Raw genomic sequence first — 16,166 nt, 5'->3', positions numbered from 1 at the left:
TTCCTGAGGCAAGGAATATCAGTGCATGAAACTATAGATCTAGCAAAAAGGCAGTGGAAGTGCTATGGGAGGAGTACATGAGTGGGATTTCTCCACTGCTAGTGGGGTTTTGGGGGTGCCACTGAAATGAGCACTTTCAGAAGGCCCCATGGGAGAATGAGGTGTGGTAGAAGACTCTATCAGGGTGGAGTTACATTTCTCAGGTTCCAAACACCCATGTCCCTTAAAGCAGTCCTAAAAAAGGTGTATCTGGGGTTCAGCAAAACCAAAAGAAAGGCCGGTGTCCAAAGCTTCTGTTCCATGTTGCAGCCAGGTCCAGTACATTCAGTCCAGATTCAGTCTATTAATCCATTGTGTGGAGTCCACATGGCCGTGAGCCATGTGGGCACAGGGGAGCGCACCCCCTGCAACAGGAGTCAGGCGCTGACAGCAAGGGAGAGAGCTGAGAGAGTGAACTTCCTTTGTCTAGGAGTTTAAATATTCAGGTTTCATGCCCTTGCAACAGACGCGCCTATTCTGGCCACTAATTTGTTCTCAGGTGTGACTGACAAACAGGCACCTTCCCGCATCAGTGATCTGCGGGGAGCAAACTTGGAGAGTGTTAAGTTAGCAAAGCTGTGTAAATGGCATGCCTATATTATCTAATTTCCCTCTACTCCTTTCCTGTTAAATAATAACCAAATTATTACAAAGGTATCAGGAGTATGGGGAGGAACTGAGTTGTACAGTTTGAAGTGAAGTCAATAATGTAGGTAGGGCCCTGGCCAGCGTGGCTCAGTTGGTTGGGCGTTGTCCCATGCAACAGAAGGTTGCTGGTTCGATTCCCAGTAGGGGCATACACCTGGGTTGCAGGCTCATGCAGGAGGCAGCCAATCAATGCTTCACTCTTACATTGATATTTATCTCTCCCTCTCCCTTCCTCTCTAAAAAAAAATCAATAAAAAAAATTTTTTTTTTTTAAAATGTAGGTTGAAATTTAGATTATGGGGCCTTTGAATGCAAAAGTGAGTCTAGACTTAATTTTGTAGTCAACAGGGAGCCACTGAGGTCTTTGCTCAAGGGAGGTGATGAACAGAGCATGCCTCAGGAATATTAAGGAAGTGGTGGTTGGGGAGAGAGCAGATGAGGGAGGTAAGGAGGCTCCCTGGGCAGCAACCATAGAACTATAATGGAAAAATGGATAAGGTGAACCTGAGCATGACCTACTAACATAGCAACATCCCAGTTGTTGGTTCAGACTAGAAGCTAGTATTTGGGTCCTTTTTTCCCCATTCTGTTTTGCTTTCCTGTTCATCAGAAAGAATTAACTCCCAGGCCAGTCCACACAAGTTATGTTACTTAAGGAATGCTGCTTTCTGCTTCTCTTAGACTACTTTCTTAACCACTTGAGATATAACCCATGTACTTGGATGCTGCCCAGCAGGCATCACTGCTGTGCCAGATCCAAGAGTAAATCTGCTGACACAATGCTTGCAGCTGCGTATACACTGACAGTTTCTTGGAGACAAAAAAAGGTAGCTGTAGTTCTCTCTCTAGAGAAATTGTAAGACTGCTCAGTTTAAGGGTTCTTAAAAGGAAAGTAGTTTTAACTCATGAAAGAAACACACTAAGGCCCAAGAACTGGATACAGGGGGAAAAACTCCACTTCCCTAAAATGCTGAAGTCCCTGGACCAGTTAAATAAATGCAGGTCACGGAAACTTAAGTCACAGATTTCTTGACTTTACACTGCTTGCTTACAAGTTTCCCTGTGCAAGTGGCATATTTTTAGATAGATGTACCTTTCAGCCGTTTCAGAAAAGCATGGCTAGAGGACACCAATAAACAATACCCCCAGCTACTGATTCTCCTGCAGGAATTCAACTGGTTTCATCCCCTCCCCCTTGCGTGAGACACTTTTCTTCAGATAGTCGGGTTAATGAGATGAACTGAAGCAGTCAGGCCTCTTGGGATGGAAATGCAAAGTTAAAAGGCTCCAGCATCCCTCTGAGTGAAGTCCTGGAAACCGCAGACTGGGTGAAAACAATTGCTCAGGAGAGGCCACTGACTGAGCAACAAGGGCAGACTTTACTAAAATACACTCAAAAAGCAACACATCATTAGTCGATGCGGCTTAGAAAATTCAGGATAAAATGTCTGGAACTTGTCAGAGGAAGGAAATGAGCATACAGGGAAGTTAAATCGTATTATAATATTCCCCTCACTATCCTCAGCCAGATAATAAAACAAATAGCTGCTAACAGACCCAAAGAACAAGAAGGATTCTCAGGCAATTGTGCAGTCTTAATGGGTAAAGACCAGGGGAACTGAGATCATTGAAACTGCTACCCTCCTAGAGCCCCAATCTTAAGTCTGGTTATCAAAAAGTGTCAGAAACTTTTGGTTTCACGGTTAACTTAGAAAGCCAAAGATTCATACAATCCCCAGTCCTTGAAACTTAAGTTTCATATTCAATCCCCCTTTTAAAATTCTAAAAAATTAATCTCATTGTTGGCACTGAGTCACCACCTACTGGCGCAAGAGAGAAGTACAAATATAAAATATACCTGGTCACACCCCAATGCCAGGAAAAGTCGGACCAAAAGAAGAGATATTAACAATGACTCAGATAGCTAGAATGGAATAGTAATAGATATTAAACACTCGTGGTAAGTCAACAGAAATAAGTCTTAAAAATCTCTTCATGGCCATGAGGGATTTACAGATATGGGATAACCACCAATGTTTACATTTGACCAAAACTCCTAATGTCTTATCTTCCAAGAAATCTCTCCTACAATGAAATGTCTGGGAACCTTGAAGCTCTGTTTCATGTCTGAATTAATCAAAGAAGATCAAGAGAATGGGGAGAGCACTAGAATAGACATCAGCAGCTTTAATGGTTTTGTCTTTTACACGCTGGGGAAAAATAATTTGATTGATCTGGATCTTCGTTCTCACAACCTTAGAATGACATTAAGCCCAGGCTGGAGTTGGTGTGGCTTAGTCAGTTGGGCATCGTCCCATGTACCAGAAGGCTGCTGGTTTGATTCCCGGTTAGGGCACATGCCAGGGTTGCAGGTTTGATCCACAGTGGGGGGCGTGGAGAAAGCGATGCATTTCACATCGATGTTTGTCCCTCTCTCTCCCTCTCCCTGCTTCTCTCTCTAAAAACCAATAAAATACCTTCTTTAAAATGACATTAATACCGACATCCCCTATCTTCCAGAGGTGACTAGAGAATCAAACCACATATATGGCTTTAGGTCTGTTAGTTTAAAAGTACAACAGTGAGATCTTACCAAATTATTTCTCACTGCTTCTTCTGAGGCACACGTGGCATAGCATCACCCAGTCCTAACAACAAAACACTTAGGACGCGGAGGAACTGATAAAACTCAACTTTATTAAGACAGAGAAAATACTTCTGCACATGTTAAACACATGGAACTGAACAGCTCAATCAGGACCCCCTGCACTACTTATGCTAACACACTGACACTCCACTGCACACCAGCTCTGCCACACAGGTGGTGTTACAGTCACTTCATATGCTAAGGCTGCGGGTCCCATACCCTAGATACTTTATTTCCCCTTAACTTCCCCACTTGAGATTAGATGAGCTGCCCTGGAGGAAATAAAACAGCTGGACTTACAAAACTAAAAATATTCAGGAGCCATGACTGTTTTTCATGAAACTTTAAAATCCTCCAGAGCCCTGAGGAGAAGTAATTCTAAGGATTCTACAATCCACGGGCATGGATGTCTCGCCCACCATGGTAGGTGTGTATATATGGGACATAGTAATTCTTGACAAATTCTAGAGTGATGGAACCTGAAACACATTGTATAGTGCACAATTTATCCCAGAGAAAAACCACAAAGCAACATCACTGCAGCAAAACAAGTCCAGCAGGTAGGAAGTTAAAACTAGAAAAAGAATCACTTAAGTATATTTTGGAAATGGGGCTTTGGAGAAAGATTGTAGGGCTTGGAGAGTATGGGTCTTCATTTGTCTCCATGCATGAAGCAGCGCACAATATCACTGCTGAAGCTATGGTTTTTAAAAACCTGCCTTTCACATAAATATTTAAATGGGTAATAAACACATTAAACTAGAGTAAAAATTACCCATTGGGAAAGCGTGCGGCAATCCTTCAGTTGCCATGTTTCTGAAAGTGGTTTAGACATGATCAACATGGCCCATCTTCCCACAACATTAGTTTTATTCAAAGATTTGGGGGACTTTTGGAGGGGAGACCTTAAAAGAAAAATGGACCGGTGGAGAGCTACTGTTCATAAATGTATTATAGAAAACAAAACAGTAGACCGAGGAAATCACTTTACTGAGCTGCTTCAAGGATGAGCCACCCCCCAGTGATAAGCATTCTTTTTACGCAGGGTTACAGATGGAAATGTTTCCGACAGGACAGCTTAGACTCCAAGCCTAGTCCGGCACCGACACATGAAATAAGGAATCACTAGGTTACAGCTGTGGTCCACCTTCATGAGGACCGAGCTGGCCACCTACGCTCCAATACTGCGTACAGAACACAGCTGCCCTGGACTGGCTTTTCTGAAACTCTCCACAGGTAACAGGAAAACGCTGGTGAGTTCTGTGAAGTGTTTTGGGTTAGGGGAACGGGGCATTTCTAGCAACCACCATCAGGAAAAGGACAAGTCACCTCCTCACTAAAGATGACAGATCAAGTACTAAAAGCAAGCAGCAGCTGTCTGAAAACTGGTCGGATACAGTCATGGTCTTTAAGGGAAAATCTGATTCTACTGGGGTTTTCCATATCAACAGTGGACTCGAATTTAAGAAGATGCCAGTCAAGTACAAATTTTTTTAAAATATATGAAAGTAGAGGGATCAGAAAGAAATGCTCTCAACTCTATTCTTTCTAACTCTCCTTCATGTGGGACTTGCTTTCTTGCCACTTTCACTTTAGTGTCCTCATACTTTAGTACTCTTTCTACTTTCTTCCCCCTCACAGGTCAGATCCTTAACTAGCCTTTGCTTCACTAATGCTCATTTTTTCCCAAGGTTTCTTTTCTTCCTGTCTTTCTTTCTCTTCTCCTTTCTTTTATATCCTTCCTTCCTTCCTTCCTTCCTTTTTCTTCTCCTCTCTCCACCTTAAAAAACAGTAACAAAGAAGTCTTTCATTGGCTTTAGATAATTAAAGCCAAACAAGTAATAAATGCTAGTGTTTTCCTATGGTAACCATGTTAAAAATAGTTAAATGTGGCATCAAGTACCTCTAGCCTCCATCGCCCAGCTCTTCCTTAAGAACTGAGTTGGTGCTGACTTGTTTCAGTTCTAAACCATCCACCCTGGTGGCCCTTTTCTCCCCTGATTAGTTCCATGGCACTGAAGGCTAAGGAAAAAAGGGAGCGGCTGGGTCCAGAAGGGGGCTGACCTAGGATACAGGCTGGTATTTTTTTACTTTTAGACAAGTAAGAAAAGAAAAGTGTTGGTGACTGTTCCCTTTGCAAAACTCTCCCTTCAGGTTCGAACTTGGAACTTTCCAGCTTTGGTCATGTATTTTATGCCCTTAAAGGGTTTGTACTTCTCTCCATACATATCCAGACGGTTCACTTTGAGTCCTGGAAGGAAGGAAGAATATGACATAAGCATGATTCAAAAGAAATCAGTAGCATAACTGTTTAAATTAATTTCAATTCAAAGAGACCAGTGGGATAGAGATAATAGTAGCAATGAACCAAAAAAACAGTAGTAGAATGAACCAAAAAAATATTAGAAGACCTGTTCCTGAAGTGGAAAGGGCAGAAAGTTATACGCAGACTGAAATGAGGGGAAAGGAAAAATAAGAGCACTGTATGTTTTTCTCTAGTTATTGTACTGAATACACGAATTAATAATGAAATAAATTATCATCAAATGCATGAGTAGAAAATGAATTAATAAATGAATGCTTCCTAAGTATTCTCACTATACTAAGAAAAAAATGTTATACTATATAAAAACTTTAAAGTTTATTAAGTGTTTTAAGATGAAAGAGTTTATAATTTAAGTGAATTCTAATCACTTAAATTAGACAAGGCCTATTGGTAAAGAAAAACAGGAACTTCATATAAAGTTAAAACCATCTCCTCTCATCTTACAGAATTGTTCAACAGATTAAATAATAGATGAAAAGAGCTTAATACAGTGCCTAGCACACAGTAAATGCCTAGTCAGTGTTAACTAATATTATTACTATCATCCTAAGGTAGGTGTAGACGATAGTAAACCAACTTGGGTAGGCCCGAGGGTCCTAACTGATACCAAAAGCAAGTGTGGCCCTGACCAGTGTGGATCAGTTGGTTGGGGTATCATCCCATATACTGAAAGGTTGTGGGTTCAATTCTCAGTCTGGGCACATACCTAGGTTGAGGGTTCGATCCCCAGTTAGGTCACATATAGAAGGGAACCAATAGACATTCTGTCTCACATCGGTATCTCTCCCCTTCTCTCTCTCCCTTCCTCTCTCTAAAATCAATAAGTATATCCTCAGGTGAGGATTTTAAAAAAAGCAAATGTGAAAGTCTTCTGAAATTGGGGAAAAGGAGGGGAAATTATTATTTTTGGTTATAAGCTGAGAATACAGAAGCATTCCCACACTGAAGACCCAGGAAACCTCAAATTGACAACCCTAGGATAACTCAACAACTGCCAGAACACCGCTGCCTACCAATATTCTTTCTTTCTCATCTGTGTCTAGACACTTTTATTCAGGTCACTTGGGCCAACTTCAAAACAAGGATTATAAACTTTTCCCAGAAATGTGCTAGAAAAGATTTTACTAAAGATCACATATCAGGTAATGAAGCCAAACTCGATAAACAGGGAGCCAAGGGAAGGCTTTGTGATGTCTGTGCCATTTCTTTCTCTTCAAAGCCAGCTAGGCTGTGGGGCACTTACCAGAAATGGCCAGCTGTTGGATCTTAAACTGTAAGTTAATTGTGGGGTTTTCGTCTGGCTTGGAAGTTCCAGCCTGAAGACTCATGGTCCCCTTCAAACTTGGTAGTTTCTGGGGATTTATTTTTCCTACATCCCAAGACAGCATCTTCAAAGAAAAAGAAAAAAGTTACAGTGAAACCGTTCATGTGAGGTTGTTGAGCTCTAACCTCAGGGCATCTGTTCACAATATTATAACCTGCCTCTAGGCTGTTTTCTCAACAGAGAACACTATTTGTTACCATAAACCATCTCAAGGAGAAAACAATGTCCCTGTGACTAATCGCCCCTTTGGACGAGGTATACAGTCTGTGGAGAGCTCCCTCGGAGTTACTGCTATTTAACACCAGCGATTCAAAACCTCCTGCTTCTCCTCCTACCTTGGTAACTGGGTCAAATGTGTGTGTTCCCTGAGATGGAGTGAGGCTCATATTCAGGACCCCTTTGGGCATCTGGCTGGTGACAATCACTCCCTCCACGGTCTTCCCCATAGTCTGCTTAGGTCCCACTGTTATTTCAAAGCGTCCAAGTGAACTACTCTCCCGGAAACTGATGTTATGTTTGACATACACTGGAATTGCCACCAGGCTGGAAAAGAGACACACAAAAGCCCATTTCATTAATGTACTGGAAAAATGGCAACATTTCCTTCTCCTAAGCTTTTCCGCCCTTACCTACACTTCCTTACTCCTTATCTTAAAATTAAGCCCAGGAAAAAGCTCTAGTAATCTTTGATTTTTTTTTTTCTTTTTGTAAAGCTAAGATGCTGTATAGTAATTAAACTAACTCTACTAATAACTCTATGAATAATATCACAAAATCAAAGAGTATACTAGGCCTACTGCTATGAGAAAGGCATGAACAAAAATTAGGAGTCACCATATTTGTTTAATTTTGTGACATGTGACTGATAATTATTTGTACTTGGGAGAATGATATTCATACATCATGGACATTTTATAATTTCTTGAGCTTTTACTAGACCTTGCCTGATCCTTACAAAAACCCTATGAAGCAGGGTAGGTTGTCATGATTTGACAGAAGAGAAAATAGAGAAGTCACAGAAGAATACCAGTTCTTAGTATCTATTAAGCACTTCCTGAGTGCTGGTCACTGTGCTAAAAGCTTCATCTCTGTTACTGCATTTAACCCTCCCAATCAGGATGAAGTAGGCGCTGCTACTGTCCTGGCTTTATAGATGAATACTGATATGCTTAACCTTGGAGTTAAGTAACCTGCCCAAGGTCAAATACCATAAATACAGAAGGTGAAGCTTAAGTCTAGGCAGTCTGATTCCAGAGCTTTTGCTCTCAAGCACTCAGATATTTTTATAAATTATTTATTCCAAATCACACAGAAAGGTATTGGTGGCTCTGAGGTCTTGTGGCTCTCTTCAGTCCGCATACCTTCTACTATACATCTTCTACTAAGGGCTCCATAAACTGTTAGACTCATATCAGAGAATGTTCAAGAACAAAAACCACTGCATTTTGTGATTTTCATTGTATAATTCAATGATTCTTTTGAGTTGGGGGGAATTGATTGAATACAGGTGTACTCAGATTCCAATTTGAGGGGAAAAATGTTCTTGTTTAGACATATAATAATCACAACAAAAATAACAGCAGCAAACTTGAGCACTTACTTTGTGATAAGCACTATTTAGATTCTCTTATTAATACTCATAACAAGGTACTTTTATTATTTTCAACTTGAAGAAAACAGACATAGAAAAGTTAAGCAACTCACCTGAGTTTACCCAATTAGTAAGTATAGAAGCTGAAATTTGAACCCAGGTAACTCCTGAGCCAGAGTTCTTAATCACTATAGCTGTGGTTTACACACACACACACACACACACACACACACACACAGATATTCCATTCTTAATTATAAGGCTGCTTACTTCTGGGCACTGACATGGTAAGAGAGCAGGCGAAAGTTTCCATCAGGAGGGATAAAGGAAAGGATACGCTCAGATTCCCAGCGCTTGAAACGAACACAAGGATGGAAGCTGACATCATCCAGCAACCTGGGGTTCTATAGTTACCAGGCAAGGAAAAACAATAGGTAGGAATTAAACACCCATATTTCTTTCAGGAGTAATTTAGATGCTGTTTTTATTAACTATGCACACACACACAAATTCTGTAGTTACTTATAGAAAATGCAAGCTTGACACAAGCTGAGTGGCTATAATTATATCTTTTTGTTACATTTCATTCTCACCAGTCTGTCTTTCCAAAAGCATTTCATTTCCCCTCCCAAGAACTAAACCTATGGTTCAGGCTTTTACCATGAAGGAAAGTGTAAGGTCTGGCATTCCAGTCAGTTTGACACAAGCATCAATCACTCCCTGGATCTCAGCAGTAATTGTGGAACCTGAGACAGGAACAAGACAAAAAGGTAAGAGATTATGGCTGTCTTCTCTGTTCTTCCCAACTTATTTCCTTCTACCCTCCCTCCTTCCATCTCTTCCTTCCTCTGTCCTTCCCTCATTCTTTCTTCTTTCCTTCTGTCCACCCATCCAATTCATCTACCTAACACTGTCCATCCTTCCAAACATTTATCAACTGCATATCAAGTATGAGATACTTAGATGAAGTAATGGGGATAAAAAAATTAATGAGATAATTAGCCTACAGGAGTTTTCACTTTAGTACCAGAATCAAACAGAATATCATTATCTTAACCAATGGTTTAGAAAATTTCCTATCAGAAATTGCTCTCCCTAAGGCCACCAATGAGCTGTGCTGCTATATTTAATGGGTACTTTTGGTCTTCATCCTACAGGGTATCTCTGTAGCATTTGTCATTGTTGGCCCCTTCTTCCTTTTCAAAATCCTCCCCTCTCCTAGTTTTCCACTTTCCTAGCTCCTCTTCCTCAGTGCCCTCTGCAGATTTCCTTTTTTCACATCCTTTAAATGTCTATGCTTCTAAACTTCTCTTTCACGCAACACTCTCCCTTGGGTTACTTAACCTACCACCCCAGGCTTCAATTTTCACTGATGGCCAACTATTTTCTAATCTTTTTTCCAGTTCAGTCAATTGGACAGCTCCATTTGGATGTCATAGAGGCACTTCAAACTCTACATGTCAAAGTGAATTCATTATCTTCGTTTCTGGACCTGCCCCTCCTGTTTCCAGATCTTAGCTATTGTAAGTAACACTGCTATGAACATAGGGCTGCACAGCCCAAGTGCCCATCAGTAGAGGAGTGGATAAAAAAACTGTGGAACATTTACACAATGGAATACTATGCAGCTGTAAAAAAGAAGGATCTCTTACCCTTTGGAGAGAATGGAGGGACCTGGAGAGTATTATGCTAAGTGAAATAAGCCAGTCAGGGAAAGACAAGTATCACATGACCTTACTCATACGTGGAATCTAATGAACAAGATAAACTGACGAGCAAAAAAGATCCAGAGACATTGAAGCATGCAACAGACTGATGTATATTAGAGGGAAAGGGGTGAGGGGGGCTGGAGAAAAGATTAAAAGAGATTAACCAAAGAACTTATATGCATAACCCATGGACATAGACAATAGTGTGGGGAAAGCCTGGGGAGGAGACAGGAGTAGGGTAGAGGGGGTCATTGGGGGAAGAGGGGAGACATCTGTAATACTTACAACAATAAAGATAAAATTTTAAGTAAAGAACAGTTTATTGATTTTTAGAGAGAAAGGAAGGGAGAGGGGAGAGAGGGGAATGCTGATGTGAGAGCTGAACATCAATCGACTGCCACCTGCATGCCCCCTAATGGGAATCAAACCCACAACCCAGGCATGTGCCCTTCACCAAGAAGCGAACCGGCAACCTCCTGGTGCAAAGGATGATGTCCAACCGAGCCACACCAGCCAAGGCTATCCACATTTTGACCTTTCTCTCTCCCTCACTAGACTTAAGCAAGCTTCTGCAGCCATACACTATGTCTTCCTTTCTCTCTCTTTGTAACCCCTTTTGTCTCCTTTAATTGTATAACCTCATCACAGTCAACAACAAAATAACATCATCATCATCATCATCTACAACAAAGGAGGCTCATAAAGAGGTCCAGAACTTTGTATATGGAACACAATTCAGAATTAAGGTTTCGGAAAGATTTTGCTGCAGAACTTAGAAATAATTAGTCAAAAAATGCGGAAAACCATCACTGAACCAAAAGCCAGCTGCCACCCACATTTACTAACCTGAACCTCTGAAGGCTCGTCATGGGAAAAATGGGGACCCCTACAGTTATGCTGAGTGACACATAATAGCCAATTGTCCCTGTGAATGACACACCTATCTTCATTATTAACAGATAATTGTTGTTTTCCTATATTGTTTGGAATGGGGATATTATAGGTATTCAATGACTTAATTACTGGGTTTACTTTTCTCTACGAGAGTTTCTCTCTCATCTTCTAATATGTATTAGGTGTCTTTCATTTGCAGTAAAGAGATTTTCTTTTTCCCTTACTTATATCCAGGGGTCCTCAGCCTTTTCTTTTCTCCATATTTCTCATGCATAACACCCTCACATTAGTAACACCTCCCACTGTATCACTGTGACTATTATTGCATTATTGTCAGCAAAGATTCTCAAGGGGGGAAGGGGCTATATCTAGTTGGAAAACTCCTAGACTGTATCTAATTCATCATTAAATGCCCACTATCCCGCATTGTTATATAACACAACAGGTTTGCAATAAGCATTTGTTGAATGAATGAGTTCACTGATATAACAGAACTTTCTACAAATTTCCAAACTCTTGGACTTCTACTCATATTAACCTAATTCAGAATAGAGAGAAAAGGCAGCTTCCTGAATTTTAGTAATTACAGCTTTAGTTCTGCCCTGAAAATTGCGAGTTAAATATTTTCAAAAGGAAATTAATCAACAAAAGATTAGTTTGTTACTTCCTTTTTATTCAAAATAAGATAAATAAAACTAATAAAAGTGAGACAAGCATAAGTCTGCATCATATTTTTGTTTTTAGCTCTATGTGTATAATTAACCAGTAAAAATTTTATATATTTAAGGTGTACAACTTGATGTTTTGATATACATATACATTGTAAAATCATCACCAAAATCAAGCTACTTAGCACATCCATCACCTCACAGTTATTTTTTCTTTGTGTGTGTGCGCGCACGTGCACACGGTCGCATGCAGCGAGAGCCCTTAAGATCTACCCTCTCTAAATTTCAGGTATGTAATATATATGTGAGGTGAGGATGTGTTAATTTAACTAGATGGGAGAGTCCTTTCACAATGCAGCTGTAGTCACTGAGCTGTACATTAAATCTCCAGAACTTACTCATTTTGCATAACTGGAACTTTGTACCCTTTGACCAACATCTCCTCACTTCCCCCTCCTCCTAACCCATGGAAACCACCATTCTACTCTCTGCTCCTATAAGTGAGATCATGCAATATTTGTCTTCCTGTATCTGGCTTATCTCACTTAGTGTAATGTCCTTCCAGTCCATCCACGTTGAAAATGGCAGGATTTCCTTCTTTTTTATGGCTGAGTAATATTCCATTATGTGTGTACATATCTCACATTTTGCTACCCCATTCATCCGTCAAAAGACACTTAGTTTGTTTCTGTATCTTAGCTACTGTGAATAATACTGCATTGGACATGGAAATGCAGATATCTCTTCAAGATATTTATTTCCTTTGGATATAACCAGAAGTGGGATGGTGGGTCATAAGGTAGTTCTATTTTTAATATTTTGAGGAACCTCCATATTGTTTTCCATAATGGCTGTGCCAATTTACATTACCAATAACATTGTACAAGGGTTCCCTTTTCTCCACATCATTGTCAACACTTATCTTTTGTTTTTTTATAATGGCCATTCTAACTGGTATGAGACAATATCTCATATTTTGATCTGCATTTCCCTGATGATTAGTAATTGTTGAGTACCTTTTCATATACCTGCTGACCATTTTTATGTCTTCTTTTGAAAAATGTCTAGTCATGTACTACGTCCACTTTTTAATCAGGTTATTTGGTTTTTGTTTTGTTTTGCTGTTGAGTTGTATGAATTCCTTATATTTTTGGGATATTAATCCCTCATCAGATACATGGTTTACAAGTACTTTCTCTCATTTATAGGTTGCCTTTTCACTCTGCTGATCGTTTCTTTGTTCTGCAGAAGCTTTTTGGTTTGATGCAATCCCATTTGTCTATTTTTGCATTTGTTGCCTTTGCTTTTGGTGTCATATCTAAAATAAATCATTGCTCACACCAGTGTCAAGAAGCTTTTTCCATATCTTTTTTTCTAGATTTATGATTTCATGTCTTATGTTTAAGTCTTCGATCCTTTTTGAGTTGATTTTTGTATATTGTGTGAGGTAAAGGTTCAATTTTATTGTTCTTTATGTAGATATTCAGTTTCCCCAATACATTTAATGAAGAAACTATCCTTTCCCCATTGTATATTCTTAGTACTCCTATTGATTATAAATGTGTAGTTTTATTTCTGAGCTCTATATTTTGTTTCATGGGTCTATATATCTATTTTTATTTCAAATCCATACTCTTTTAATTAAAGTAGTTTTGTAATATATTTTGAAATCAGGAAGTATGAAGTTTCCAGCTTGATTCTTCCAGCTCAAGACTGCTTTGACTACTTGGGGTCTTTTTTGGTTCCATATGAATTTTAGGATTGGTGTGGGGTTTTTTTCTTTTCTATTTCAATAAGGAATGTCATTGGGATGGGGATAGAACTGACTCTGTAGAATGCTTTGGGTATTATGGCCATTATAATAACATTAATTTGTCCACTCCATGAATATAGGTGTCTTTCCATTTATCTGTGTCTTCTTTAATTTTCATCAATGTTTTAAAATTTTCAGTATACAAATCTTTCACCTCTTTGGTTAAGTTTATTCCTTATTCCTAAATATTTTATTATTATTTTTGCTATCATAAATGGGACTGTTTTTTTAATTTCCTTTTAGGGTAGTGTGTTGTTTGCATATAGAAATGCCACTGATTTTTGTATGTTGATTGTTTAGTCTACAACTTTATTGAATTTGTTTATTAGTTCTAAGAGTTCTTTGTTAAATCATTAGGGGTTTCTACATATACAATCATGTCATCTGCATCATATTTACGTTCATTCCTAGTGCCTAGCATAGTGCCTGACACAAAGTAGGCACTAAGTTAAAATGAATGATTCTGAATGGAGGATAATTCTGCTAATAGCAAGCATTATATAAAAGGAGACTTCTTCTATTTTCATAGTTTGGAGGACAGATTAAAAGCACCTACCTGATTTATCAATGATGGCATCAATCTCTTCAATCACATCAAAATAGGCCTCATTGTTGGTGTATTTCACCCCAGTCCGTCGCCATGGCACCACTGACAGTTGCCCAGTGGGAAGCTGGTCACCCACATTGGTGCTTCCTGAGACAATGAATATTACTGTAATTTAATTCCAATTTGATGATTGGATGTAACCAATTATCTAACAGTCGGAGAACATCTCCCTAGAAGTTTCTATGCTCTCACTATTCAAAGAATTTTTCAAACACCCTCCCTGCAAAAACACAAGAGTTTTCCCAACTTCTACAGGGGTAACCTGGTTTACTTTAAAAACCTGTCTCCATCTGGTCTGCCTTCTCAAGTAGAATAAAGGTTAAAAAAGTTACCTGAGAAACAGATATCATATTTTGGTTTTGAAAGTAACTTGAACTTGGTCTCTCAAATTGCACAATAGCTTGCAGCTTAAATAATGTATTGGCTTTCAGTAGAGATGGTAATCTACATATAGATATAAAATTTTCATGGGTAAAAACAATATTCTAGTTTGAGGTAGGTTCTTAAGTACATTTATACTAGGTATTAAAATATACACATCAACATAATCTCTCTCATACTAATATTTAAACTTAGGAAAAGAATACAAATTAGACCTTTCCCTGTCTATAAGAGTTATAAATCAATTCCTTGACTTTTCTCCTGTGGGCATCAAAAAAATTTTTTTTAATTCAAAGGTTCTATACTAAAATTATGAAATACTATAACTAATTCAAAATCTATTTCCTTCTTCTGTAACCTGCATCTTTTTAATCTAAAGAAAGAAACATTAAACATACATATATTCAGCATGTTTACAAAACATTTCAGCTTTTCAAAAGCGGTTCTCAGATGCCTGGCTGGCGTGGCTCAGCTGTTGAGCATTGAACTATGATCAAGCAGATCAAGGTTGAAGTCCCAGTCAAGGCACATGCCCAGGTTATAAGCTTGGTCCCCGGTGGGGGACATGCAGGAGGCAGCAGATCAATGACTCGCTCATCACTGATGTTTTTTTATCTCTCCCTCTCTCCCTTCCTCTCTCTGAAATCAATAAAGACATAGTTTAAAAAAAAAAGTGGTTCTCAGATACCTTTTTCTAGATTTAAGTGAGATTCCAGAAAAAACTTAATAATATGCATAAATGACTCAGGTACTAATAATAAAGCTTTTTAAGGTTAAAATTAAGCCCAAAATATTGAAAAACCTAACAAATTCATTTTCTTAAAAAGATGCACTATATATTAAAACCTGTCCTCAAGCTATAATAATTAAATCGGTATGATAATAAAGCAGGAAAGCCTAAAAATAAAAAAGAACAAGAATACATAATGACTTAGTACAAGATAAAAATATCATTTGAAAACAGGGGAAAAAGATATTCAATAAATGGTGGCAGGAAAAGTGACTGACAATTTGGAGAAATAAACATAGAGCTTTACCTTATATTGATTACCAAGATAATTTTGAAATAGATTAAAGAATTAAATCAAAAATGAAATCATAAAAGAATTAGAGGAAAATACTCTTAAAAAAACTTTCCCTTCTCCAAGATCAAAAAGACATTCTCCTATGTTTTCTTCTAACAGTTATAAAGTTTGTTGTGTTTAACTGTAATCTAGCTGGAACTTATTTCATATCAGAATAAGGAGGGGGGGCTTCATTTTTTTCTGTATCAATGCTGACTGTCCCAATGCAATATATTTAAAAACTGGACCCTAACCCACTGTTTTGATATATGACCACATCTATCTATACCAAATTTCTATAAATACAATGGTCTGTTTCTAGACTTTCTATTGTATCCCAATCATCTATTTGCCTATTACTGGGCCAATAATGTATTTTTTAAATTACCAAAACTTCATGATGTATCTTGTATCTGATAGGACACTTTCTCTCTTGTTCTTTTTTTAAAAAAAAA

The 16,166-nt window shown here is 38.6% G+C and overlaps 1 protein-coding gene across 4 annotated transcripts in view; it reads right to left on the bottom strand.

The window, feature by feature from the left end:
* Positions 1-3,364: 3,364 nt before the first annotated feature.
* The window catches only part of AP3M2 (adaptor related protein complex 3 subunit mu 2), a 55,179-nt gene continuing 42,377 nt past the window's right edge, over positions 3,365-16,166 (bottom strand). For all 4 annotated transcript variants that reach the window (XM_081129715.1, XM_081129712.1, XM_081129714.1 and 1 more), the window contains exons 4-9: positions 14,216-14,353; positions 9,236-9,321; positions 8,846-8,979; positions 7,320-7,527; positions 6,904-7,048; positions 3,365-5,585 (exon numbers count right to left, since the gene is read on the bottom strand). In XM_081129715.1, the coding sequence (XP_080985841.1) occupies positions 5,485-5,585; positions 6,904-7,048; positions 7,320-7,527; positions 8,846-8,979; positions 9,236-9,321; positions 14,216-14,353 (812 nt within the window). In that variant the 3' untranslated portion in view covers positions 3,365-5,484. The remainder of the gene's footprint in view (positions 5,586-6,903; positions 7,049-7,319; positions 7,528-8,845; positions 8,980-9,235; positions 9,322-14,215; positions 14,354-16,166) is intronic.

This window comes from Miniopterus schreibersii, assembly GCF_964146895.1.
Source record: "Miniopterus schreibersii genome assembly, chromosome: 2".
Classification (NCBI taxonomy): Eukaryota; Metazoa; Chordata; class Mammalia; order Chiroptera; family Miniopteridae; genus Miniopterus; species Miniopterus schreibersii.
This window is presented reverse-complemented; position numbering and strand designations above follow the sequence as displayed.